Below are 27,365 nucleotides of genomic sequence, written 5' to 3' on the forward strand. Positions count from 1 at the left end.
CCATTAGCGCCCTAAAATCGTAACTGGAGATGGTTCAGCTTGACCTTGTGGAACAAAAGATGGAAGCCTTGATTACCAACCTTAGGAAAAGAAATTCGATTAGTATTCATGTTGGTGGCCACCTTATTACCTCAGACGAGATACCTCGGAGTTATGATAGTCACGAAGATCAATTTCAAGGGATATCTGGATTATGCCTGTGAGAAAGTGGCAAATACCAGCGTATCGTTAACGTGGATGATGCCCAACATTGGAAGCTATACTGTCGCAAATTACTTGTGGCGGTACCAGTTTGGGAAAGACGCTAGTGTCTGAAATTTTTCGAAGAGAGTTAATGTGATTTACCCTTTAGGAGCCTTCAGGGTGTGCGGTGCCTTCAAAACGATGTGAAGCCAAACAGCGTTTGTTATTCTAGGAATGATCCCAATGGAGATTACGGCAGGTGAAACACGTTGGCTGTACGACAAAAAGAGATTGAATCTACCTAAAAAGGATATAGAATACGGAGAGTCGCTTCAAAAGTGTCAGCAAGTGGAGGGATCGTAGCCACACTCTGATTCTCCGTATTATGGAGTAGATTCAGCGACAATACGACGAAATTATCTACCCCCTGACCCAGTTCCGGCCAGCTCATGGTGATTGCAGGAAGTATTTCTTTTTCCCTGAATGGGATGGCACACCCTAAGGAACTGGAGCAGGTCTTGTTCTACTGTCCATGATTTTGCTCAGAAATGAGAAACCGGGAAAACATCGTTGGGGAAATGCTGAAGTCGGAAACAAATTGGTTTAAAAATATTCAAGCGGAACTTTGAAACGCAGAGCGCGGAAGGAGGGCGCAAAGAACGGAAGTCTTGGTCTCTTAAAGAGCAGACCTTTCCGCGTAGTCATGATTCGCCGTGATTCTACTGGGAAGGAAAAAGGAGAAACGGGTCGGTTTTATTGGGTGAGACTTTCACACACTGCTGCGATGTGGCGCGGCAATGTCTATCTAAGATTTCTACCTCCATCCATAAAAAAAAAAACAAATAAACATACAGACAGGGAATCAATTTTAATAAGGTTTTGTTTTCTATGCATTAAAGTCTTGGACTGATCCCTCAATCATGGGATGTAATTTAATTTTGGCGGCCTTCTGAACATTTCTGGCTAGTTTTATTGAAAAAGGATGAACAACTTATTTTGAAAAACATGCGGGACTTCCCCACCAAAGATATGAAACTATATTTTTTGGCTTCATTTACCCCCTTATATATTATATTCATCCAAAGTACGTGACGGGATTTGAAAATGGAAAATGTGTTTTTACTCTGTACTAAATTCGATAGTATTTAATTTCTAAACTAGTTTGTTGGGTCAAATGGTTACAATAAAATCGAAAAAAAAGTGGTAAAAATATTTTTTTCAGAAAGCGCTCCTGAGAATAAATGAAAATCCGTTATCAAATGTAATCGCGAACAGCTACGCATACATACAAGTCATAGAGAATGCTAACAATGAGACAATGGAAAAGTGTCTAGCTTTTAATACCAATACAACCTGGCCAAGGAGCTCAGCTGTTAAAGTACCTCCCATCATTAGGCGTAATATCACTAATGGAGCTCTAATGACACTACTAGAAGGTGGCCAAATATTTGATTACAAAGTTAACTCCCTCAAAATTGGTAGGAAGATATTATTAAGTAATGCAGTATGCAAATATTTGACCCAGGCAAAAATTCTGCATTTCATCTTCGGAAGAACTTACCAAAGACCCTAAATACCACTATTTTGAAGCACTTGTCAGTACTCAAATGAACATTAAATATCCCGAAGTAAAGCTTATTTATTAAGTATAACGTATGCTTTTGCAAAATTAACAGCCTATCAAGGACCCAGCGAGCGGGCCGCTCCTTTTAAAAAATATTGACCATAAATTTCGCCCAATCCATTCAAACAAGCATTTGTTGATTAAATATAGTAATAAGCTCCGTCTGCTTTCGCAAAGCACTTGCAATCTCTATGTAATAATCAGCAAGTTTTACGCTATCATCTGAAACTCACTACGCCCAAAACAGAATCAAAATTGAACAAACTTTGATTTTCAGGAGTGGGTTACGCAAAAACTGTGGAGGCCAATCGAAGAGTTTGATACAACACTCGCAGCGAATCTCCCAATTACAATTTTTCATCCAATAGAGAGGACAACTTTTTTGAAATAGGGAACATTTCTAGTGACCAATCCATGCTAAATGAAGTGCTAAGTAATGTCAGCTTTCTCCTTAAAGTGACTTTTGATTTGACGCTGTACTGTCTCTGGAAGCCTATCAAGATAAATTGATATGAATATGAGGTTTCACGTTGCTGAGTACCGTCTATAAGATATTCTCCGCTATCTTGCTAAGCCGGATAGCCCTATACGCCTAGAACATCATTGGTCCATATTTCATTCCAGGCAAATCAGCAACAGATCAGATTTTCTCTGTGCGGCAAGCGATGGAAAAACTGTTGGAATATGGACAACAGTTGCACCATCTATTCATCGACTTTAAAGCCGCCCATGATGGTATAGCCAGGGTAAAACTGTACACGGCAATGAGAGAATTCGGTATCCCGATGAAATTAAGACTGAATTAAGAGTGACTAGGTTGACCCTGACCAATGCGCGAGGCCAGATAAAAGCAGCAGGTTCACTCTCAAGACCATTCGACATCAACAACGGTCTACCACAAGGGGATGCGCTATCATGCGTCCTCTTTAACCTGGCCCTCGAGAAAGTGATCCGTGATGCTGAGGTAAATGCAAGAGGTATGATTCTTTTCAAGTCCACCCAACTACTGGCCTATGCTGACGATATCGACATCATGGGAAGAACCACCCGAGACGTACAAACTGCCTTCATCCAGATCGAGCAGGCGGCGCGAGATCTTGGGCTGCACATCAATGAAGGCAAGACAAAATATATGGTGGCAACGTCAGCACCGAAGACGAATCAACCAACAACATCAAACCGCACTGGTCAAACACGAAGAAGAATAAATATAGGAGAATACAACTTTGAGACCGTTGACAATTTCTCCTATCTAGGGTCGAAAATCACAACCGATAACAACTACGATGATGAAATCCGCGCACGGTTGTTGTCAGCCAAAAGAGCCTATTTCAGCTTACAAAAATTGTTTCGCTCGAAACGTTTGACCATAGGGTCAACGGTCTTACTGTACACGACTATGATCTTGCCAGTCCTCATGTATTCCTCGGAGACTTGGGTTCTTAGCAAGAAGAATTGCGAACTCTTGGCCGCGTTCGAGAGAAGAATCCTCCGAAGAATTTTTGGCCCCCTACATGAGGATGGACGATTCCGTAGCCTACACAATGACGAAATCTATGAGCGATACCATGACCGTCAGGTTGTGGATAAAATCCGGCTCAATAGGAGCGATGGCGTAGGCCAGGACGCCAGACAGATTTTAAGGATATCGAATTGGTGGACCTCGGCGCAAAACCGGAATGTCTGGAGTTCCTTATTAAGGTAGGCCTAGACCGATTGTTGCGCCGTTGATAATGATGATGATTACGGAAACTTAAAATAAAACTCCCTCTACTTAAAGAAGCATAATTATCCTACGTAGCTATTATTGTTCTACTTTTAAGACCCGATAAAGACCCGTTAAACCCAGACAGCTATTGCTCCATTCGCCTGCGCTCTCCCTCAATAAAATTCTTGAGAAAGCTACCCTTCACCTTTCAGTTTGGATTTTGTCCAAAATTAATTACCACGCTAAATTTATAAAATATACAAAAAAAATATTCATCACAGAACCATCCCGGGGGGGATCGCACTGGCACGACAACTGCCGATAGTGATAAAGCATTTGATTCACTCTGGCATTCCGAATTTATTCACATAATAATTCTGCTTAGTTACCGTTTTATTCTGGGAAAATTATTTGATTATTCTTATTAGCAAACTATCTAGTAAGAGTGTCTACATTCTTATCCAAATTTTGCATTTCTAATGGATTACCCCAAAATTCCTTCTTATGTCTTGTACTTTTTGACAGGTGCTCGGAGGTGACGAGGAGGTAGATGGGTCAGCAACTCTGTCGACTGAATTAGCACCACGTCGCCGAGGAGAGCCTCCACATGATGGCACCCTAAAAGGCTGTACTCATTTTGACTTGCTGGTCGTGATGCAGTGGGCGAATGCTCTAAGGCTTAATTAGGGCAATGAACCTGCACGGTGACTCATCTGTAGTGGCTTAGGCCACGATACCATCCTCCTAAATAGAGGCTATCTGCTACCGTGGGAACCGGGGTAGACCTCTGAATTTACATGTCTCAGGAGAATTTCATGAGCAAGAACTTTTGACCTAAGTAGGCCTCGAACGGGGAGTTGCGATAGTGGTCACAAAATCAATCCGTGTCTTAAGAAGACGTGAGTTTAGATCTAAACGTTAAATCACCAGGACCTAATTGTATTTTTTAACATCTATAGCCATGATAGGTGTAGTCTAGCGACGTTTACGAATGCAAGAAAATTTAAAAAAATTGCAAATCAAAGTTAACACTTAATGGAATTGGGATGGATTTCTTTCGAATTCGACAATTAACGTATTTGGTCCTTCTGCACAATGATCTAAGAACTTTAGTTTTTAGATTGTCGTTCTGGGGAATAAGTCTACTTTCCAGAAAAAAAATTAAGATCTTTAAAAGTGTAATACGTTCTGCACACCCTTTTGTCAATTGCAATTCATTTTTAAGTTTAGAAAATAAAATTAGCCTGTTCTTTATGGATCACCTGTAATAATATAAAACAAATTCCTCAACTTGATTTATAACATTTATGTTTGTCTTCTCCACATCTTTTCTCCACGGAGATCTGGGAATTGAGTTTCGCATGAGCAACGAGGCGTTTTTCGGCAGGAAGTGTCTTGTGGAATATCGCTCCTTGGACAACGCCCCGGTGGAATCGCTGGATCATTGATGGTGCACTATATGCTGACAGCTGAGGATTAGGTCAAGGTATCCTAGAGCTTTTAAACAGAACATATTTTCCCTATATATATAGTAAACCGTAACCAACTAAAAGTAAATTCGAAGTTGACTAGTCACCTAATGATTATTTGAATTTTAATTATTGTTAGTGCTAAGATATATTCAAATAAACGTCAACAGAACTGAACTAAAAATAAACATAAAACCCCAGATCTTTTCGCTCTTCTAATAATTTCCTAAAAGCTAACTGCTGGTGTCGGAAGTTGCTAACGTATTCCATCTGACTTCATTGAGGACCAAAACTAAGAGATTGGGCCCCATCCATAAGGTAAAACGCCGCATGCGGACCTTTTCAAATTTACCAAGCTTCATAAAATTTAGTGACGAAGTCTCTCCCATTTCATGTATGGAAAGATGAACAAATAAATCGACAAAATACAATGGATGATTAGCAAAGAATTTTCTTTATTTACGGACAGAAAAAAGACTCTCGCGAAAATTCTAGTCTTAAATATCCAAGTGACAAATTGAACAAGAAATATTGTAGGTTTGTTCAGAATTACAAACTGAAAAATACTACGTCGAAACTGACTGTTATTACAATTATGTAATAGTTTTCAGCAATCTAAAATCTGAGACAAATTGAAATGAAATTTTAAAAAATCCAAAAATGTGTCTACATTCATCCATTACACAGCAAAACCGAAGTTCAACAAACAAACAAACAAATAGTAAATCATCAACAGTCACTTCAAATGTACGCCCACGCAAAGAGTCTTCTATACACAATCAATAGACGCCATTGTATTCAAATCTAATTAGCAATAATTTCCCGAGAAGAGTGGTTTCCGCTATTATCTATACATTCGAGTAAGATACAACACTCATGCGCAGAACAACCATATGGGATTTTCAATCTCAGGTAAACAACAATAGGCAGGTGTGGAACGCCTACTTGAACAAGGCCCCACCAGAATGTAACTTACCGAGTGCAGTGGGAGCAATTTCTAGGGAGGATCATGATTTGGTTCAATCACGAACGCTATCTCAATGCAGGCATCCTATTGGATACTTACGCTCAATTGAAGTGGTTTTAGTTTCTTCACTTATTGGTTGAGATTTTCCCACATATACTTCTTCTGGTCACATAGGTGTGTGTATTTGACGTGCGTGCGCATTTCAGTAATGTACAATCACAGTAGATAGCTATTTTATGTATTGTATTTTCTAATTTTTCTTTTGCTTTTTAGGTTTTCAATCATTCACTAACAACTGTTTTGCCAGGTTGCTCGCTTAAGTCTTTTGTTTTCGATTATAAAGTCGCTTAGCTGTCCATACGAATGCTGCTTCTTTAAGAATGACTGCGCCAATCAATCAATTCACGTAGTGCAAATATCGCCAATAGTAGGGAATTCTAGGAATAAATTAATTTCCAGTTTCTACGTAACGAACTTTTTGCGTTGTACGTTGCCTTAGTCCACCTGACATGGTTAACAATCTTGATCAGGTGCATTCGAATATATGCGCAGGGATATAGTTGATGAACATGTTGACCACTTCCTAGTGAATAATTTACGAGTGACTGGCAGTACCCGTCTTGTAATCGGAAATGCATTCCAAAAAACACGAGACAGCAAGTTAGATTCAACAAAGATCAGATGGCACGAAGACCATTTGTTGATTCTTCCAGAACTTAACTGAAATGTTCGTTAAATAACCGTCATTGATTTCCTCCGCGATGAGCAGAGAAGAGGAAAGATCCTCCCTCTCGACAATCATTGTGGTTGTAAGAGATTATATACACTTGTTCCTACTAGCAGGTAGAGCATGTAATGGAAGTTGTTTTTCATTGGGCACTAGGCGGAGTTAGTTTCACATAAACTTATCTTTTTCTCTCTTTTCAAAAATCTTCACACTGATCATTGCATCGTCTGGATGTGGTTGAAGGCACGATCTACATATACCAGCATACTTCACCTGTGCTGCGTGTTATCCTACAAAAAACGAACTCGAAGAAAACAAGTGGATATGGATTTTATGTGATCGAACGGAGTCAAAGGAGGCTTACCATGCATGATCAGCAGGTAATGCCAAGACGGTATTAAGGCACCCGATCATTTGCTGTATCGTTTGAATGAAAATTGTATAACAGGTATACATGGAATGGATACAGGTTGGCTATACGAGGTCTTGGACGCAACGAAGACGATGATGATCGTCGTTCAGAGACGGTAGTAGATACTTTATAGCTTCAGGTGATCGCAGGTGAACTCGTTGGTTTGTGTTGTACATGATCGGTGATCGTTGTGTGCTGTTGTCTTTTACCTTTGGATTAAATGAGAGAAAAAGAGGCAATCGTAATCGAGCAAGTAAGCATACTTCGTCCGTATGGTTGGGACCAAAGGAAAAGAACACCTTATTGAATTCGTAGATATACCGCGGTGCGATCGACCACTGATCGTGTGTGTTATACTAACAAGAAGAAGAAGAAGTGTTTGGTGCGCTATTTTCTTTCATCAGAAGGTCATGGCTAGATACTTGCTGGCGATTTTGAGCAGACAGTATTAGTTGATCAGTCCAAAGAAATGGATCTTCTTCTAAACGATCGCGATTTGATTTTTTTAATTTTAAGATCGTTGTTTTATTTTAACACGATCATTTTTTCGTGAATTATCCGACACCTTTAAGTATTGTTAAGTGCTTTACGGGATATATTTTTGCGGTTTACTCCATAAGTGTGCTTACATAATACATATATCGGTTTTTTTTAAACAAAACCAGTTGAGAGACTAAAGCAGGCGCAAGAACTTTATTTGGGACATAGACACTTTCTTAGGGTAATTCCCAAACAGATTGAATATTAGTGTATATGATATTCTGTCATCGATTTATTCAGTGTCAACATTGACGGTATATTATATTCCACAAATGTTTCATTGGAATTCGCGTATTTGGCGTTTTGTTTAGTTTTTTTTTCGCGAGTCAGCTGTTTAAGTTCATCAGTGCAGACATTTATTGGTGCGAGCTATAAAATAAATCTATAAAATGGAAACGTGCGTGTTGATTCCTCAAGAATTTTCCCTGGCATTGACAGCTGGGGCTCGAAATCCAGAGCAACAAATTACTGTTTGGACTACGACAAAACTACAACAGGGTACTTTATTCTACCCATTTCAAGGAACGATTCGCATAGATAACTTGGATATATTCAAGTATTTAGACGATGAAGATGTAAGTATATCAGTTTATTATAGTTTACTAGAGAATCAGTCATAAGTCAAGAGGGTTGAAGGTTTAGTTTTGCGTTTTCAGTGCATGATAAAAACCGCATGCTTCCTATATTTTAAAGTTACGGTTTGAGTTTCGAACAAGGTAACTGAGGATATTGCCAAATTCACACCTGCAAAAATTCAAATCAAAAAGAAATCACATCTATCCCTGTCCGTATTTTATCAGATGCGAAATTCAGATAAAAATTCAAAAGTTTAACTGAGTGTAACGAAGAAAACGCGCTCTCCCATGACGCTGGGAAAACGTCAACTTCAAGAAGCACTGGAGCGATAAAGAAGTTCTCCAGACATCTTAAAGACGGTTAAAAATTCTTCCTGTTGTCGTGTTAAAAACAAGAAGGGAAAGAATTTTTATTCAACCACTTATTTATTACCATATAAATAGTTTTACACTTGTTGCTCGTCATTACCGTTGATGGTGATGAATATGCGGGGTTGTTTATACCTTCTTCTTGCACTTGTGCTTAACCATATTCATTTTGCGTGTTCAGAAACCGTGAAACCACACGTGAGCGCCTCTATTAACGTCCGCATCGAATCGTTATGTTAGTTTTAACCGACGATGACGAACCCCTCTCCTTTTTTCGTATACAGGTATTTAAAATACCTGTTGATTTCTGACTACACACAATTAGATGGCGTGGGAACTTTCCCATGATATGGGATTGCATGAGGGCTAGTTTTTGTTGAAATATAGGAGGAAGAATAGAATGGTTCTGTTAGGAACATTCTTTAATATATGATTGACCTCACTGAGAATCTTAAGTAGTATGGTATGGATGAGAAAGCTATGTACGTGAATAGATCCAGGTAGACTTCTCCTGAAACGGTTTAGTTTTGTAGCCGAAGTTTCGGCTGCAGGTCACTTTTGGGCGTCATACTTACTTTAGTTGGACTCAATTTGCCTGAATTTTTGTAAATTGACATATTTTAGACGCATTCATCCGCATCTTGTTTTAATTTCTATAAAGAAAGAAATCCATTTAAATACAATGCAATGACATCATATTTAGATGTCCATCTGAATTGAGTACGATTGATTTTCGAAGACTGTAGTTGTTCTTTTGCCGACCACCAAAATTTCATATCATCCCTAATCCCTTGAAGATAGACATTCAATCGGAAAAGGGATTCTCTACCTGGAAAGTTACTTACCGTGCCGCTACAGTTCGGAGGAGTGCATCATAAAAAATGCCTAGACCATGCAACCAAGACTAGTCATTAGCTTTTACAGGTGCAATACCAGTCATTTAACCTTTATTGAAAACTAATGATCTCGTAAATTTTGAGGGTCGCATCTAATCGATACGCCGGCATTATACGCCCAAAGGCACAAAAGAAATAATCATTTTAAGATTTGGTATCTTTTCCGAGCAATTTACAGGTGCTTTGATATTGTGTATGGTTTAGATACTTTCATTTTCATGTCAATGACTGAATGCACCGCTCACATAATTTCCGATGTGATCGAGTTTGTGATGAGGCGGTTTTTTTTTCAATTTCTTATATGGAAAAACTGCTCTACTATATTTTTCAATATTGAGGAAAAAATTGCAAGTATGCTGAGAGTTTTCATTTTTTTACAAGCAGCAATTAGGTGCACAGTGTGTATGATAATCGATCTGACAACAAAGCTTGTAGCATTTTCTATAGTGTTTGAAATTACACATTAGGGACGAATGTAAGAATAGAGGTTAATTTGGGGCTGAAGATAGAAAACAGTCTTGTTTTATAAGTTACTTCGTTTGTTATGAATAACTTGCATTTACTCGCTTGTGGGGTAAAGGGCATCTGTAGAGTCTGATTTTTATAAACCCGTAATGTTCACCGTGCAGCATTGAAATATCTAAATAAATTTCTTCATAATCAAGACTTAAATTGAGACAAGAGTCTAAGTGTCTTATTTTTTTACTTATCAGGAACCTAACTTAGCCCTTTCAATGCTCTCCAAGCGGATAAATTAGTTATTAATGTTAAGTCGATGTTTCCAAATCAATAAGCCTTTCATTATTTGGTTCGGTGATAAACGGGCCTTTTTCAGGATAAATATATATTGTGGGTTAATTCACATTTTAGTATCTTTACCGTTTCACTTTAAAAGGGTTGAAGCAGTCAATAGGCAAAATTATTGGCCTTTGATCCTATTATGGTTCTAATTTATGTCGTTTATTGCAGAAGTAATCGAGGGAGTATAATTTTTTATTATCTGGTCCATCTGTCGTCCCCATTCTGCGTTTCAATCCTCCTACAATACACACTGTATCTGCATACTTTGCTACAGTTTTCAGTTACGTATATTAGAAAATGCGAAAAACCATTCCACATATATGACGCTTTTAGAGTAAATTTTCCAGTGAATATATGCATCTGGTCTGCGCTTTAGCAGCATCTCTAGTATGTCCATATTCCAGTAAAAATATGGTATTCGCCTTACGTATGAATGATAGTAATAGTGGCGGCGTTCGAACATTGAACTAGATGAAAATTACTATGACTATGATGACTATGATGATGGTTTTTCTTCGCAGATACTTTTCTTCTTTTGCGATGTGATCTAAATTAAATTTTCTTGTCGCTTTCACTTTGGAATCTTGATTAGTTAGAGATTATGGATACAGTGCAATGTATTGCTATTTTCCATAAAATGTAGGCAGTTTAGTGCCTTTAATTGAAAGTAAAAGTCATGCATTTCTATGGGAGTTGAGTATATTGAGATCAATATTAGCGCGCGGTACGAAAGGGTGGCAAGGTGAATGATAGAGGGCAAGGTTTCAATGAAAATATGGTGGACCGGGTTTGTTATAATGTTCATGGATGAAAGATTTCAGATACAATTGGTAAATACGATTCACTAAATATCGAAATTTGAAAACGACTCTCGTTATTAAGCTAAGAGGGCCTAAAATTAAAATCACATTTCCTTTAAGACATTATTTTAGGAAACTTCAAGTACAATATGAATAGAGGAGTTAATTGTTGGGTCATGAAATAGTTCATTAAAATTCCTATCTTGATTTTTTTGAAGAGGGCTGATAGCAGGCACATTAGAAAACCGACGTACTCTAGCTGCGATTCGTGGTCTACCGGCTTTGTGATGTTTTATTTTCTAATCCATTAATTCCATAGAGTGGGAATTAAATTTCTTGAATATCTATTATTGACTTTTCAATTTTAAACTTTTAAGTATAACACATTTTTAATGAAAAGGGAAGCCCAAAATGGAAGGAGGATAGAAATTCTACGTCTACGTCAAAAATCTGCCTTTGTTGTAAATGACTATATGCGTTTATCATAGGGGCTGGTGACAATTTAAATCATAAAAAAAGTAATCGTTAGCGATTGTTAATAACTGAGATAGAGAGATTTGGCGGGAATCTCAATTACCTTCAGAATTATCATAAAAATTAGTTTGAACCATATGTCGTTGGTAATTATCTTAAAGAAAGGATAGATTCAGGTCTAAAGGTAAAGAAACCGTGCGTAAACTTTCATAAGAGTTGAATGAGTGAAACTTTACTAGGATTTTCTGGAACTTCTGCTCTGAAATCAGCAGATGTCAGATGAGAATTAGAAAAGCGGAAATATAAGAAAAAACGAATATTTTTGGTTCTTGTTCGGTTTGGAGGTAACTGCAGCAAATTGAATCAAGGACCATATTTGCTTCGATGGTTAAAGATTTTTTTTCATTTTCAACTACTCAGTGTTTATAGAACCAGTTGTTCCTTTCTTCAGAACTATACTAGTAAATTAATTATATTCAATTCAATCATATTCTGGAACCAGTCTTTCATTCTTTCAGTACTATGGAAAGAGGGCAGCTGGTTCCAGAAATATCATAACATGTACATGCAATGGAACGAAAAGAAACACATTTTTTAGGTTCCTAGTCAAATTGTAAAAATTAGCTAAAACACATTTTCCATGCCTCAGCGGCAACAAATAGCCTTTTCACGAAAAAATACCGGAAATTCATAGGCAAAATAATATTCCTGTCATATTAACTCTTGCAAGATAAGAAAAATCTGGTGTAAATATGTCCACATTTTATCCCAACACTTTTTTTACCATACCATAGGAAAGACGGTACTTAGTTCCTAATACGTATTTCGTAAGATTTCTTCAAAAAAGTGAATTGTTTTTCCTTGCAGAGTATTTTAATTTCGAAAGAAAAACAATCAGATGAATGCTACATCAGTTCGACGGCTTTTACTCACCCGAACACTTTAGCACAGTCTTTTGCTAGGAAGAATCCATAAATTAATTACCAATGATTTGGGACGTTTGCTACCCACCGTATCCTTTAACCGCTCTAAATAGTAGCAACTATGCAGCCCGAAATAGTCTCACTTTGACAAACAGCCCCTTTACCTGGAATGGAAAAGAAAATCTTGGTTGTTGATGTTGGCTTGGTTTTTTAGATACTGATCATCTTCCAATCGTTACCTTGGTGGCTTTTGGCTTGTTTTCATGTCATCGAACTTGTATTGATGGACTTCTTGTCTCGTCGCTGGTGGCTGTCCATTCTCAGAAATAAGGATCTTCATCGCTGCATTTCCATGTTGCTTTAGCATGAACTGAAGTTCAGAAGTAAACTTTGTGTCCTTCTCGCCCAAAATATCAGAAGAATATCTTGAGCAATTTCATATGCAATGTTGAGTTTACTATCTTTTCCTTTGAGGCTCACGTGTTGACAATCTTCGCGTTATTATCGGCATTTAAGGGTTATCAGTATCCAGAACAAGGCATTTAGGACAAATTATAAATATAACTCTCCTTGATGTTTACCAATCGTCTTATGGACTTACTCTTTTGTCATACTACATCATGAAAATGAAGGGTCCCTCCCTAAGCACATAAAATAGTGTAGCGCCTTTGTACTTTTAGTATTGCAATTTGTTCCTTTTTTGAAATTCTCACTTTTTTACCAAGAATCTTAAGTTTGCTTTTGGTTCTAGATTGATAGAACCAGATTATTCATGGTGCATTGATCACTTAACTTGATGAGTTAAGAAGGGATGTTATCGATGCGCAGAACCTTATTAATTTGTTGGATTCTGAAGGTTGAACCCACTTTTTGCAATGTTGCGTATTCGGGTGGTTGGGGAGCTCCTTGAAATAAATAGTCCATCGTTCACATGTTCCGTCATCATCGCTTATGGTTGCATACCCATATTTTGGTTTTACAAGGAGAAGTTTTTGATTGGTAGTTGCATTTCTAAATTTTTGCAACCTTGTTGGCTTGCTTCATGTCAGGATGTCATCAGTTCTCGTTAGTTCTTAGCATATGACATTTTTTCCGATTTAATTAATATCTTGTTAGCTGCTCATCGGAAATTTTTATAATTCTGTTCGCCCAATGAATCCTAGACTTCAATGGTTGAGCGACTAGGGCATCAGCCTCTCAACCTCGTTGCTCTAGGTTCGATTAGCAGTTGTCATGGTTGTCTGTTTGCATAGTGTTTGTCTCGTTACTGTGAGCTTATCGCCTGCAGAGACTGTGTTGACACCTTAAAATCGAATAAGGAGCGAACCAAAAACACTCATTATTCTTGATATTTGCAGCATTTAAGTTCAACTGTATCTATTACTTTTTCATGAACTTGCACCCAAATCATAAAAGCCACTCTTCAAATTGAAAAAAATCGCCTCTTTTACCGGCGCGCTGGAAAATAAAGTTTTGGCGTCAAATGACACTAGGTGATAATTCTCAGCTAAAGCCCCCACTACACTCAATCTTTCATTCAATTCCTTCGAATTTTCGACAGATTGTTTTCTGTTCGCAGCCCCCAATTTTTGGCATTCTTTGACCAGCCGCTTCGCAATTTTGTAAGTAGCGGAGTTCAAATCCACAATAATCCCCGTTTATCACTTTCCGGGCTGGATTATCGTCATCAATACGAATTTTTCCCCGAACCAAACGGTGATGGTGTTGCTCAGTCATTTTTCAGATCGTTCTAATCTGCCATCTGTACGTAGGCACCAAATAAGGATGAATAAAAGGAATAGGAATAAACTGCCTAAAGTACTAGAACATGGCATATGAAAAACTCTTCTGGTGGTCTACATTCATCCTTTAGAGAAGTTAGCCCTTGTGATATATCCATACTTCCTCATATCAGAAAGGACTCAAATGTGGAGCAAAAAAAGATATAAAAATCTTAAATTTGAGCAACTTCTATGCATTTCTTTTGCCGCAGAGAGGTCTAGAGAGGTTCCTAATGAATGCCGGTTAATTATTGTATTCGTTTCCTAAATTCTCGAAGATTTAAACGGCTTTTTTAAAACATAGCCTAGCTCGAAATTTTAATCTATAATTTCCATCGAACTGCTTTTTTCGACTCAAAACTGCATCCCCTTTTCTTATGTTTTAAGTGAGCAGTATATTTTTTATATTTTTTAGACCAGCCAGGCAGCTTGAGGAGTTTACTAGCGAAGCTCGTAAGATAGTGCATATCTGGCTAGTTTAGACTCTTTTAGAATACATTTTTATTAAATTCAATTTGCTCTTAAAAGTTTCACAAGAAAATTTTCCTGATTTATAGTATGTCATGCCAAAACACGACGTAAGCCAGGACCGATAATCCATGAAAACTTTAGCTTCAAATTCCTTTGGGAAATGCTGTCAATAGTCTCTTAAGTTAGATGCTTTGGATTTGACTCTTCCCCAACCATTGATATTTGCTCCGCTCCTTCAGGTTAATAAGAGAACTAAAGATAAAATTTACTTTAAGGCTGTAGACCCAGGTGAATCTGTACACATTTCGTATGGATGTTGCACTGATTATTTTTGTAGCTTTTCATAACTGGTGTAGAAAACGGCTTCAGATAGTTAAATTAATAAATAAATGGTAGATGTGGTTGCATGCCAATGTAATTTTTAAATATTTCTCCGAATATTTTTAATTTTCAATTCATAAAAATTCTTCAGCTATCTAGTAGTCAATACATTTCCTTACCAAAGTATATTTTACTGCACTCGGTAGCAATTATAAAACCCTGCAATTGCTTCTTGCTATTAATCTAAGCTCTGAAATGTTCTGAATTGGAGCTTCTCGGTCATAATAAAGTAATTGACATGGCTCTGGAAAAATTACATAAATTGAGCTTCAGCACGAAAATGTCTTAGTGGCAATATTATATCGAAATAATTAAGCTTTCAGCAAGCCCCGCAACTACATATAGTGTTAAATATTCTCAAATTTCGATTTAGTTTTCACAAGATATTACCCGAGGAAGATATATTACCATTAAAATTTTCCCGATTTTTGGAATATTTTAGAAACTGAACAATACAGTAAAAGCACTCAAATTTAACATTTTAATAGAAATTTGATAAAATCCAATCTATTTCAACAAACGATTTTTCAGATAATTGTAACTTATTTCAATAATTGGGCTCTTAACGTTGAGCACTAACTATTTCCGCAATTTGGTACTAAAATTACAAATGAACCATTAAATCAAATTTTGATTTTCATTCTTTGGTCATTATTAGCAGGAAATTATGATATGCCTGCACATACTCGGATGTTCATAAAGTTTTTATTTGGACTCAAAATCCATCAGTCAGAATAGTACAGGCTTGGGCTAATTTTAAAATTCTGTGGATTATTTGTTTGACTGTAGCTTGTAGAAACTGCAAATTGTATCTAATTTAATATGTGAAGAAGGGGAGGATGAAGAGCAGATACCCACATAATTTGGTATTTTTAATTTAAAATATTTTGGAATTCGTAAAAATGATAACCTTGTGGTGAGTGAATAGAGTTGTCTCGATAGAAAATGTCGCGCAAAAAGAGCCTATTAAGTAATAAAATTTTTTAAAAAAGGCAGAAACTTAATAAATGAAAAAAGTGTTTGCTTGTGAATGGCCGAAAAGCTGAGGATGTCACTTACATATAACACATTATGGAAAAACTTTTGCGCGATCGATCGAGTAGGAAAATTATCTATAGATTACTCAGCCAAGTAGAAAATAAGAGAGTTAAATGACGATTATTATTTTCATGTCTCGCAAGTTCTTTTTATCTGTAGAAGTTTTAGTTTCCCTCGCATAAAGTGATTAGTTGCATCTAAGTATGAATAGAACTTCATTAGTCTCAAAATTTGCTCCCCAGAATAAGTTAATGTAACTTCAATAGATTCAAACATAATTTTGAAGTCATGGAAAGTATTTTTCAAATGTACAAAAAGGTGATGACCGTTGATGGGCAAATGCATTTGCAACCGTTTAAATTAATGCATATTTCCTGTAATCATAAGATTAATAGTTGGAACTACTCTCCAACAGAGGAAAGGAAAATTGGCTGACCTTAGTTTAAAAAGCTAATGCCTCCGTTGCACAATCAGATGTAAACGATTAATGAAATTCAGATTTCTCCTTCAATTCTCTCCCGAAAAAAGTCCATTTCTACAGGACCATTAATTTGCACAGATAATTATTTAACTTAACAAATTATCATACTATAGGGAATTTTTCAGTGAAATGTCTTTTCCCGTTACGTTTATATACGAAATGACTTGAAATTAAATAACATATAAAATGAAGAAAGAGGTAATTGTATTTACAGGTGGGAGTTGCCACAAATGAATCACCACCGTTCCAATAAAGGCTGAAGTTTCAGTTTTCTTCTAGAATCATTGATCTTTTAGTAATTTTTGGAAAGGCTGAACTCAGAGACAGAGAAACTTAAATGCTGCTAAATATTCTGAAGGTGTGTATTTATGTCCCCGGGAAGATAAATTATTTGCGTGTTCTTCTAGAAACCAAAATAGTGTTTATGTATGTTTCTAGCTGGGTAGAAAAAAACTGTGTTACTATCAATTGAATTAATAATTGAGACCACCGTCGGCGCGAACTCTAACTTTAAAAATTAAAACAAAAGTTATATTTGATTTTTTTTCTCATGAATTTGATAATTCGGCAAAGGTTGAAGATTTTAATTTCACAGACAAAGTTCTGTAAAACGATTCTTACATTTTAGAATTGGCATTGTCAACAATTTGGTATTTCTCCATTAATTTGTATCTCGGTCGCTACTGGAAAGTATTTCATAGTTCATAGCGTAAGTGTTCAATAACAAAGTGGCTAATTAAAGCTTTACTTAAGTCTTTTTCTAACAAAACCGATGACAGCCGTGAAATTTGTCACCAACCAATAACTACTGGAATTCACTTTTATGACACAACTTCATCAATCAAAATTTATATCTCTGTATTTTTTGAAACCTTGCCTGAAAAACTTGTATTAATTATTTACATGAAAACTGGATAATGTTCGGTATCTATCGAGGTTTTCTTATTAGTGACTACCAATTGCTACTGTTGAAATTTTACTATTCATTTATTCAAGTTACTGAACTACTCTGCTAAGGTTCCCAAAGTATCACACCGATTTGCCTTGTATAATCATATTAGAGTTATGTAATTAAATAACTAAATGAAACCTATATATACAGTTCGATGTGGTACATTGACCATGCGTTCCATATCATAATGCAGTTCCTATCCAGATAAGATATCTATCATCATATGCTGCCCAAAAAGGAAGCTTCTGAAGGGAAACACGCGTTGGATGTTCGTGTCATATTATTATTGACCGCCCTCTTTTCTATCTACTGGTCCAGCATTTTGAAAACAAAAATCAAGATCTTCAAAATAGTAAGAATGTTGAGGCAGCAGAGACCTCCTTCTTCTAGAAATTTTAGGTTAAATTACAGTTACAAAGTGTCAGTTGTAAAGTACAAAACAAAGGCAAAAAGAATAAAAAATTTAAGCAAGAAACTTTTTCTGTTGATATTTGACCACGGAGTACAATATTTTTACTGAATATTGAACGGCTATCATTATAAATGAGTTTATTATTTGTTAGCGTACATAGCGTGCTATCTACCCCCTAGCACAATGCTACCTGTTTTAACCCCAAAACTTCAACTTTTACACGGATTTTTGCGCAGACACCTGTGTCCGATCCATTGGGTAGTGATAGCATGACGTTTATTTCTTTTTTATTCGAAACTTTGATGATAAACCTCAAGTAGTACAGAAAGTTTTGAGTTTTATCATTTGCACACTCTTAAATACGTTTAATTTTGAAGAATGATCCTCATTAGATCTTTGAGGACAGAAAGAAAATGGACATGCCTCAAGGAAATCATGGGCTCTACATAGGTTGCAGAATAAAAGGAACCATCTTTGTCCATATTAAGGAATTTGATTTTTTGCGTAGTCGCCCTTATTTTCTGATATATCTTGCAGCTTACTTGAAGTTTCCGTAGCACCACTGGTATCAACTGGTATCCGGTATAAGGCCTGATTTAATAGGGAACTCCAGACATTCCGGTTTTGCGCCTAGGTTCAGAATTTGGTATTCCTTAAAGCTGTCTGACGTCCTGGCCTACCTCATACCTCCAACTGTAGCAGGGCTTACCACGACTTCTTTCTCTACCATACATATTGCCCTTATAGACTCTCCCGGCTTGATCAACTTCAACCATACGGATTAGGTGATCGGCCCACCGCAACTTATTAAGCCGGATTTTATGCACAACCCGACGGTCATGGTATCCTTCGTAAATTTTATCGTTATGTAGGCTAAGGGATCATCCATCCTCATATATGTGGCCAAACATGTCATGGGAGATTCTTATCTCGAGCAATTTTCTTTCCTAGGAACCCAAGTTTCCAAGGAATACATGAGGACTGCATGATCATAGTCTTGTACAGAAAGAGCTTTGACCCCATGGTGAAACAGTTTTTTTTTGGCGGAAACAGGCTCTGTTGATTGCCTGCAACCGTGCGCGGATTTCATTATTGTAGCTATTATCAGTTGTGATTTTCCACCCTAGATAGGGAAAATTATCAGTGGTCTCAAAGCTGGAGTCAACTATATTTTTTGTCCTCATTTAAACAGTGTCCGGATAGCTGAGTGGTTAGAGCACAAGGCTGTCGTGCGAAAGGTAAAAGGTTCAAATCTCACTGGTGGCAGCGGGGTTTGTATCGTGATTTAACGTCGGATACCAGTCGAATCTCGGGCAAGCGCAATGCTGACCACAGGCCTCCCATAGGGTATCCTGTTTCGATTTTAAATGAAGTGCTCAAACACACTTCAAGGCCTTGATCCAATGTGGATTGCTGTGCCCACGATTATTATTATTGTTATTTGAACAGTGCAATTTCTTTTCGTTGCTTCTTTGCTTTTTGGGGCTGACATTCTGACATTCTCGGCCAAAAGTTTGGGATCACGATTAGAATGTTGTACAGATTATGTTGGGGTTTTCAAGTTGAGCTTCTTTCGTTTTGTTGCATAGTAATATTTTCCTTTTCGGCCGATATTGGTTCCCAGAAAGGAGCAAGCCTATGAAAAGAACTAACATTCGTCATGGTCTTATAATATTTCATTTTGATACTGCCTACATCGTGGCATTATCACCACTTCGATTGAATTAAACTAATGTTTTTCATATCCTTCAAAACCCCCAATAACACCATTACACACTTAGTTCTCGTGGTAAAAACTAACTTTTTTCACTGGCTCAGTATTTCAGAGTCTACGAAAGCTTTTCTCCTGTAATCCAATGTAGTTTTCTACACATGCAAATCGGTTCGCGAAAATCTGAAAAATGAATCATGTGCTCAAGGAAAAAGAAGGAGTTATTATTAATATTATCTCCGACCTTAGTCCAAATAAAACACATAATCCATAGTACGTTCCAGCTGTTCCACCTAAACTTCTCACCAATCTTAAGTGATATCTTAATTTTATGGAGCTACCATTTGAAATTATTCGAAATTCCTATCCCTCATTTCATCAATGTTTACCTAGATTTCGGCTTGTGCTACCCGTGAATAGTTTCTGAACTAGCTGGGTTCACCAATGCATAGAAGAAGGTTGCTGGACACTTTAGTCCTTTCCACGTCATTTACAAAGTTTCCACATGTGCTTAATCCGGTACCGCATGAAAACATGAAGCACAAAAAGAGGAATATCGCAGCTGGAAAACCCATGAACCATATGCTGCCACCGAAGGCACCGATACCAGGAATATCAACGGCGGATCACATCTTCATCTAATGCTTTTTCTGTTTTAGTGGCAAATAAAATGTAGCTTTGGAGTCCTTTCCCTAGCTTGACAATTTCTGTCAGTGTAACTAAAAATATCCATTGAATGTGGTGAGAACGAAGGGGATAAGTCTTGAAATTTAAACAAGAAAATCAAATATTCTTAAACGAAAATAAAATGAAAATAAAAGAAACAAAATGATAGTCATGCGGAAATCGCAATCAAAATTATGATAACATAAAAGGAGAATCGAAACAAAAGAGGGGAAAGGGAGGGAATAGAGGGACATTAATGTTTCTATTATTTCTCCAAGAGGGTAGTTAGTTAAATGGACTTCTTTTTCTAGAACAGTTCAAGCATTTAACTAGGCATTTCACTCTCACCTAAAGAACAGTTTTAAATTATATTGCTTTGATTTTTGGGAGATACCTAACTTGAACCAAGTGGATAAATGTAGCTTCACTTGCAAGAGGACGGGCTTGCTGTTGGCACTTTTCTACCACAGAAATCGGATCAATACTGTTTACTACACCAGAGCCACGAGCCACGCTCTCAAAACTCTGTTTTTAGCGTTCCTGATAAGGTTCGCATATCCCGCGAAAGCTTTAAGACCAATGCTAATGTTAATTACAATTCTTCAGAAAACTTATATTTGATTTACTAAGGTCGTTACCGTCAGGCTATTATTAGTCAATGAACTTGTCATTTATATAGAGTTCCGCATACGATAAATTTGGCTCCGTTTAGCACTTTCGAGACTCTGAGCCATATTCAGCTTATGACTTCTGCTGTACCATATTTGCAGACCACCGTCTTTAAGTGTACTTGACTTAAAAAATTAATAAAGTACACGCAATGGAATTCTTACTTTCGCGCGCCGAATGAAAAGGAATAACGTTTTCCCTAAAGTCATTGGACATGTCTTCACACCATTTCCTCTCAAGCATCATGCCACTTTTCAAAAACACCTCGCGTTCTCTCAAAACTACTAACTCCTTAAAAGTTGTTTGTAAGCAGTGCATTGAGAAATTCCTCTATACATTGCATTAGGAGAAAATCTGATGAGTCGCTCCACGTCATAGAGTATAAAAAAAGCAACCATAAGGAATCACAAGAATACTACGTTTGGAGTCAGAGAACCGAATGAGAATAAAACATTGAGGAACCGCCTCCGTATTCCATTAAAGTTTCATCTCAACTCATATGTAAAAGTGTTTTAAAAGGTATCGAACTAGAAAACTACTTTTTCAAATGAAGGTAGGTTAAGCTACTTCTCGAAACCTTGGACCTAGAAGATAACTAAGAACTTAAATGATAAGATTTGGAGGTATACTGCCAAAGGAAAAATCCTACTCTACCCTGTAATGTACGATAAGGATTATTTATTATTTAGGATTATTTGCTTCTTTGGGAGGAGGGGTATAACCAAAAACTTAAAGGTGGAGCCTAGACGAAAACAGAACTGGAAAACTGGCATATCCCTATCAAATACACCAAGACGAAGTTTTCAGCCGGAATAACCTATCTTTCACAGGTTCAATTAATTGAAACTTAACGAATGTTGATCCTCGCGTTGGGCCTTATTTATAGTGCCCATGAGATTGAGTATGGTCATTCTAGTCACCTTCAAATTCTCAGCTCGTTATAAAACTTTTTGATCATATTAGTAGTTTGAGATTAATTTTTTTCCTAATTCAGCCTTATTCCATTAAGTTTTTCTACGTTTCGGTAATTTTTCTGGTATCTGGATAACTTTAACGCCTTTGCACTCAATCACGTTCCCCACAAAACTTTTTCGCTGTTTTCAACCTAAAATGAACTTTCCGTTCCTTCAACTCCAAATAAGTGTTTACCACACTCAGTATATTGAATGAGTGCATATAATTAATCACAACCTTCGATATCACTAAGACCCTTCTTAATATATAAATCGTTCAGTCTTGTAAAAGGCTTTAAGATTCATTCCGTTGTTGTTACAATATACACATACGTAGTACAAATAACGAGGTGTGTTCTGCAGAGCTCATACCCAAGTCGCCATTCGGCAGTCCCCAGAATATGCAGGTTCATTTCCGGGGGTCTGTGCTTTCATTATCATCACACTTAACGCTGTGCAACTGATAAGCTCACAGCAGTGAGATGAACACAAGCCGAACACAATCATCCATGACGACTGGGGTTCCTATGCAGGGCAACGAGATTGAGAGGCTAGCGTTTTATCCCCTCAACCATCGCGCTGTAAAAATGGATTGCAATGTCAAAAATGCGTCATAGTACTGGAGGGCAAAAGTATAATTTATTCATTTTAATGAGAGGTTGCTTTAACAAAATTGTAATTCAAGGCATCAATAAATAAAAGGAAGCTCGACATAAATCTAGATGAATAGATGACAGACCGGAATTACCACCTATAAACTATAATGGCTTCTCTCGCTAGCGAGCATAAAAAGTAACAGAGCTTATCACTAGACAAAAAAAATATGTGAAATAACTCCGGGGAAGTCCTTAAAAATCCTTAATAAATGCGAGATTATTTTGATGGGAGTATTAATTTCATATTTTCATCGCTTTGGTTCGGAGAGAAATTCAATGCTTCCAATATTGACCATTTTTTCCCAAAATTTATATTCACAGTTAATGAAAATAATGCTTACGCGTGGTAGATGCTATAAACTCCACCTTTCCTGATTATTTGTGTTTGTAGGCTCAACATATATTGGCACTCATATTTCGGAAAATAAATTCATTTCTCTCATTCTCATTTATCAAACAGGTTGCTGCCTTAAGTCTTTTGTTTTCATTTGCCGCATTTTGATTTATTCCACGAGTATCTCTATTTCCCGCATAATCTAATTGGTGCCGAAGCTATACGTGTTAAAATATTCAGATCCAGTTAAGATAAAAAACATTTTCCAAATCTCTATTGTTTATGAAATTTATGCAACTTTGAACACTAACGGTAGGCAAAATACATGTACAAAGTCACAGCACGTTTCGATGACTTTTCTTATTATACTGACCCAGTAACCGTTTCTAATCGATTGTATTGGCAGACTTTTTATCTATCAAAGGAAAAGAGCATACCTTTCTTTCAAGTACTCAGCAAAAACAAACAATTCGAGTACTTTTTATTCACATTACCGGACACACTTTAACCATGCGCCGCAAATGAAAAACTGAAGTCATTAAAAGACAATCAAGAACATGAAGACGCCTGAAAAACAGAATCTCATCCATAGATGCTCCTTTCCACAGAACCATATCGAAAAGATTCACCACTCTAATGATGATGATGACAACACAAGTCTTTCGCCAAAGGCAATGCTTGGTATTTAAAGTTTTTAAGAGCAGGAAACAAACAGCAATTGTTCTAGACAACCATAAAGCGATCTTTGGAAAATCCAATAAAATTGACACGGCTCCCTTTATTCAACTTTTTTGTCCAGCATACTTTCTAGTGAGGCCAACCCGTTAACGTGGCTTACTAAGTACCTTAAAATTGCTCAAAACACTGACTTAGCTAGTTTGTTGCTTTTCAAACCCATTTGAAACGGCTAGGGAAACTAATGAACCATGAAATGCTATTTTATGCCACTTTCCTGGGCATATTTAAAATCAGGTTTATAAATTAACCGATTTTATTGTCAAGTGCGAGCGTTTCTAATGATTAGCAATTGTATAGTAAGTCTGCACCTTACCTAGCTAAATATGTAGATACTTGGATAATGTTATATTAGAGTAAATTATATTCAATCGCATTTTGAATATTTGATTCAATTTAAATTAATATTGGCGGTGTTTAGGTATGGAGCACGTGTCAGATGGAAATCTGGTCGTGCTGATTGTAGACGTAGCGCAACAGATGAAGATAAATAGCTGCATAGTCTGTGCAGGAATGGTGGAAAGAAAGGTTGGAGTTACATGATTATGATTTTCATGGTCATTTAAAGGAAAAAGCCACATTGTTAGTTGCACACCTCTAGCTCCTTTATGTCTTCAGTTAGGGAAGATAGAAGATAGATAGTGACCAATTTCCGCGGAATATGGTCATCAAGCCGGCCGAAAGAGTAGGCGTTAGTAGCATGCCTGATACCGTTGAACCCTTTCAAGGATTTCAATAGTTTTCCTCCAATTACTGTGCGTGTTTGCTTACAAGCTCTAATGAGGCAGACTTCCATAAATTCGACATGTCCTAAGAAAATTATTACTATACCAATGTGACAGTTGACTCAATTGAGTCCACTTCATCAATTAGTCCAGTTGAATTATTGTAAGCAGTCTAGAATATAGTAGAGGCAAGTATGCATACATATATTTACAAGCAAATGTACAAGATATCTGAGCTAATATAACTAGTATTTTTTCAATATAATACACAGGTAACTTGGTATGCTACTATTCCCAATACAATTAATTTGCATAAAGTGAATTACGACAAATAGTTTTTGAGATCGTGAAAAACATGTTTACAGGGTGTCATAGAGGAGATTTTTGTGATGGATATATTGACTATGAATACAAATGGACAAATTGGATTGATCTGTTTCATTCTGAGCTCTACACATTTAATACATCTGCAACAAGCATATACAGGAGACATTACAAGCTTTTCAATCACTAACATTACCCTTGAGCATAATACTATTTCTTTTAAAAAATGCTTTTAAAAAAAATTACGCATGTACATATTAAGCATGCGATATCAATTAAGAGAAATACACTTGTCGGAAAGCAAATGTAATGATTTGTAATGGTTTCAAATAGGAGACATACACGCAATAGCAGGTTTTGTTTGAATATATAACTACCACTCGAAAATGGTACATTTGTGGTAATATACATGCTCGTATTTTAAATTGGACTATGGGCACTGTAAGGTTTTTCTCCTGACTTGTATGCAAATAACTACATCAAACTTTACATTAAAATATAGCATCAGAGTTAGATGTAAAGGTGTGAAAGTTTCCACCATTAAAAAAAGCGTCGGTTTCACTCTGGATAAAATATGCATTCAAATATCAATTTCTTCATTGAAATTGATGATATTATTGACAGTGTATTTACATATTAACATCAATAAAACAACTCAACATAAGAGGCAATACAAAATTACTAAACCAGATGAAACGAATTGAAATTTTATGGATAAGTGGTGTAACTTTAACTTGTATACCGTGTGGTGTTTCAAACTTACAAACTATCTCCTGCCTCAGGTAGGATTTCAATAAAATTTATAATATCTTGGTAAATAAGAACTAATTTAAAGGGAAATACAATAGAAATTAGTAGTGTAAAAGAAATAATGAAATGATAAACGAATAATCATGAACAACAAGAGGCCAAATCGTTGCTTACTGTCTAGAATGAAGTGGATGGCGAAATATAAATTTCAAAGTCCTGCAAAGTAGTAAAATAAGGAGATGATGGGTACTTAAAGCCGAAATATAGTTGACGCAACTGATGAAACCTTAATTCAGTAGACCCTCGGTTAGTTGAGTTCCGTATTATCATATACCGGTCATTTTAGATGAACCCCCTTTTATCATAAAACCTACTGCCTGGATTGCCACATTGCTTCAGCTACCTTGCAGTTGTGCTACAATGTTATATCGCTGGAAAAAAGTAAAAACCACTTATAGGATAGATCAACTAAATATTAAAGGGGTGATATTACAGTGTTGGTAGAGTGACAGTTGGAAATTGGAAAGGGAATCGGTTAATGCTGTAACAATGGTGAAGAAAGCAAGTTTAATTCGCCTCAGCGAGAAAATCTACAAAACAGAGCGATTATCAAATCATTAGTAAATTAATATTTATGTCGTTCACGCTATAAAAGTCAAAGGAACATCCATTTTCGGGAACAAATCCTGCAACAAAAAGTGATAAACTACAGCAAACAATTTACTGAGCCTACGAGTTTCATTTTGAGTGAAAGATGTTCAACCTGCTAGAAAAAGTGATCTGGATGATTTGTAGTTATCTCAAGACTTATAGCCAAACAATTGTTTTAATATGGTTGCCTATCGCCGTATTGGATGGCTCAAGGACCATTGGTCACAGTTTATTGAAAAGCATTTTACCTTGGCGTTCAAATCATCAAAATCTTAATCTTACCTTTCGAAAGTCTATCCTGAACTACAGTCAGTTCCCCATAGAAGACCTAATTTCCCTTTGAATTGGAAGTCTCTTTTTGTGTGCAACACTATATTATTGAAATATTTCTCATTCTAGACCGAAATATAGGGGATGAGAAAAGGCAATGTGTTCTTATAAATTGATGCACAAAGTTGAGGGAAAGCAAAACACATATTCGTCTCTCAGGAAGAGACATCAGGTAATATTTGGCGTAGTGTAGTGACTCCTACGATATTCTTACATTTCATTGAAGATAGTACAAGGTACGTTCCTTTAAAACACCGTTCTCTAGCTGGGTTAAGGATCATATTTGCGACATAGTTGAACTAACCGTGAACCCAGCCGAGTTTCTCTGAAACTTTGGAACTACTGACGCGGCTACTCATGGAAAAATACCATGAACCATTCCATTAATGCTGTGTCACCCAAATCATTTGGTATGCCTTACAGCAACAGCTACTGCCAGAAGTTCGAAATTTGGTAGGTATATCAAAACAACTTTTTACCTCTGTCGGTTTTCATCAAGGAAGCACCCCCACCTCTCTTGTTATGGACACTGCACACAAGACATTCAACGAGTATGTTTTCGTAACCTCACAATGAGATTGATCTAGAAAATTGTTCAAAAGAAAAGTGATCTCCGAATGCAGTTCGGTCTTAGACTGAATCTGAACAAAGCAGAATTCTTGAAAGGTTGGTCCACTGAAATAACGCTAGTTTGATTGCACTCATTGATGATTTAAAAGTCTCTTCACTACTCTGTTTAGATCGAGTCCACGACTGCGCAAAATAGGGCAATGGATCAAGACGAACCAACCCCGCTTCTAGATGGAACCAAAGCTAAAGAAATTGAAAATGCACCAAACCCAAAATGCTCAAAAGTTAATGAGCCAGCAACCTTGAT

General features: G+C 36.8%; 1 protein-coding gene across 1 annotated transcript in view; it reads left to right on the forward strand.

Annotated features, from left to right (window-relative positions):
* The first annotated feature begins 7,108 nt into the window (after nt 1–7,108).
* The window catches only part of LOC119646598 (zinc finger protein 225), a 46,089-nt gene continuing 25,832 nt past the window's right edge, over nt 7,109–27,365 (forward strand). Inside the window, exon 1 of the mRNA XM_038047091.1 lies at nt 7,109–8,205. Within this exon, the coding sequence (XP_037903019.1) occupies nt 8,020–8,205 (186 nt within the window). The 5' untranslated portion in view covers nt 7,109–8,019. The remainder of the gene's footprint in view (nt 8,206–27,365) is intronic.

The sequence above is a fragment of the Hermetia illucens genome, chromosome 1 (assembly GCF_905115235.1).
Source record: "Hermetia illucens chromosome 1, iHerIll2.2.curated.20191125, whole genome shotgun sequence".
NCBI lineage: Eukaryota > Metazoa > Arthropoda > Insecta > Diptera > Stratiomyidae > Hermetia > Hermetia illucens.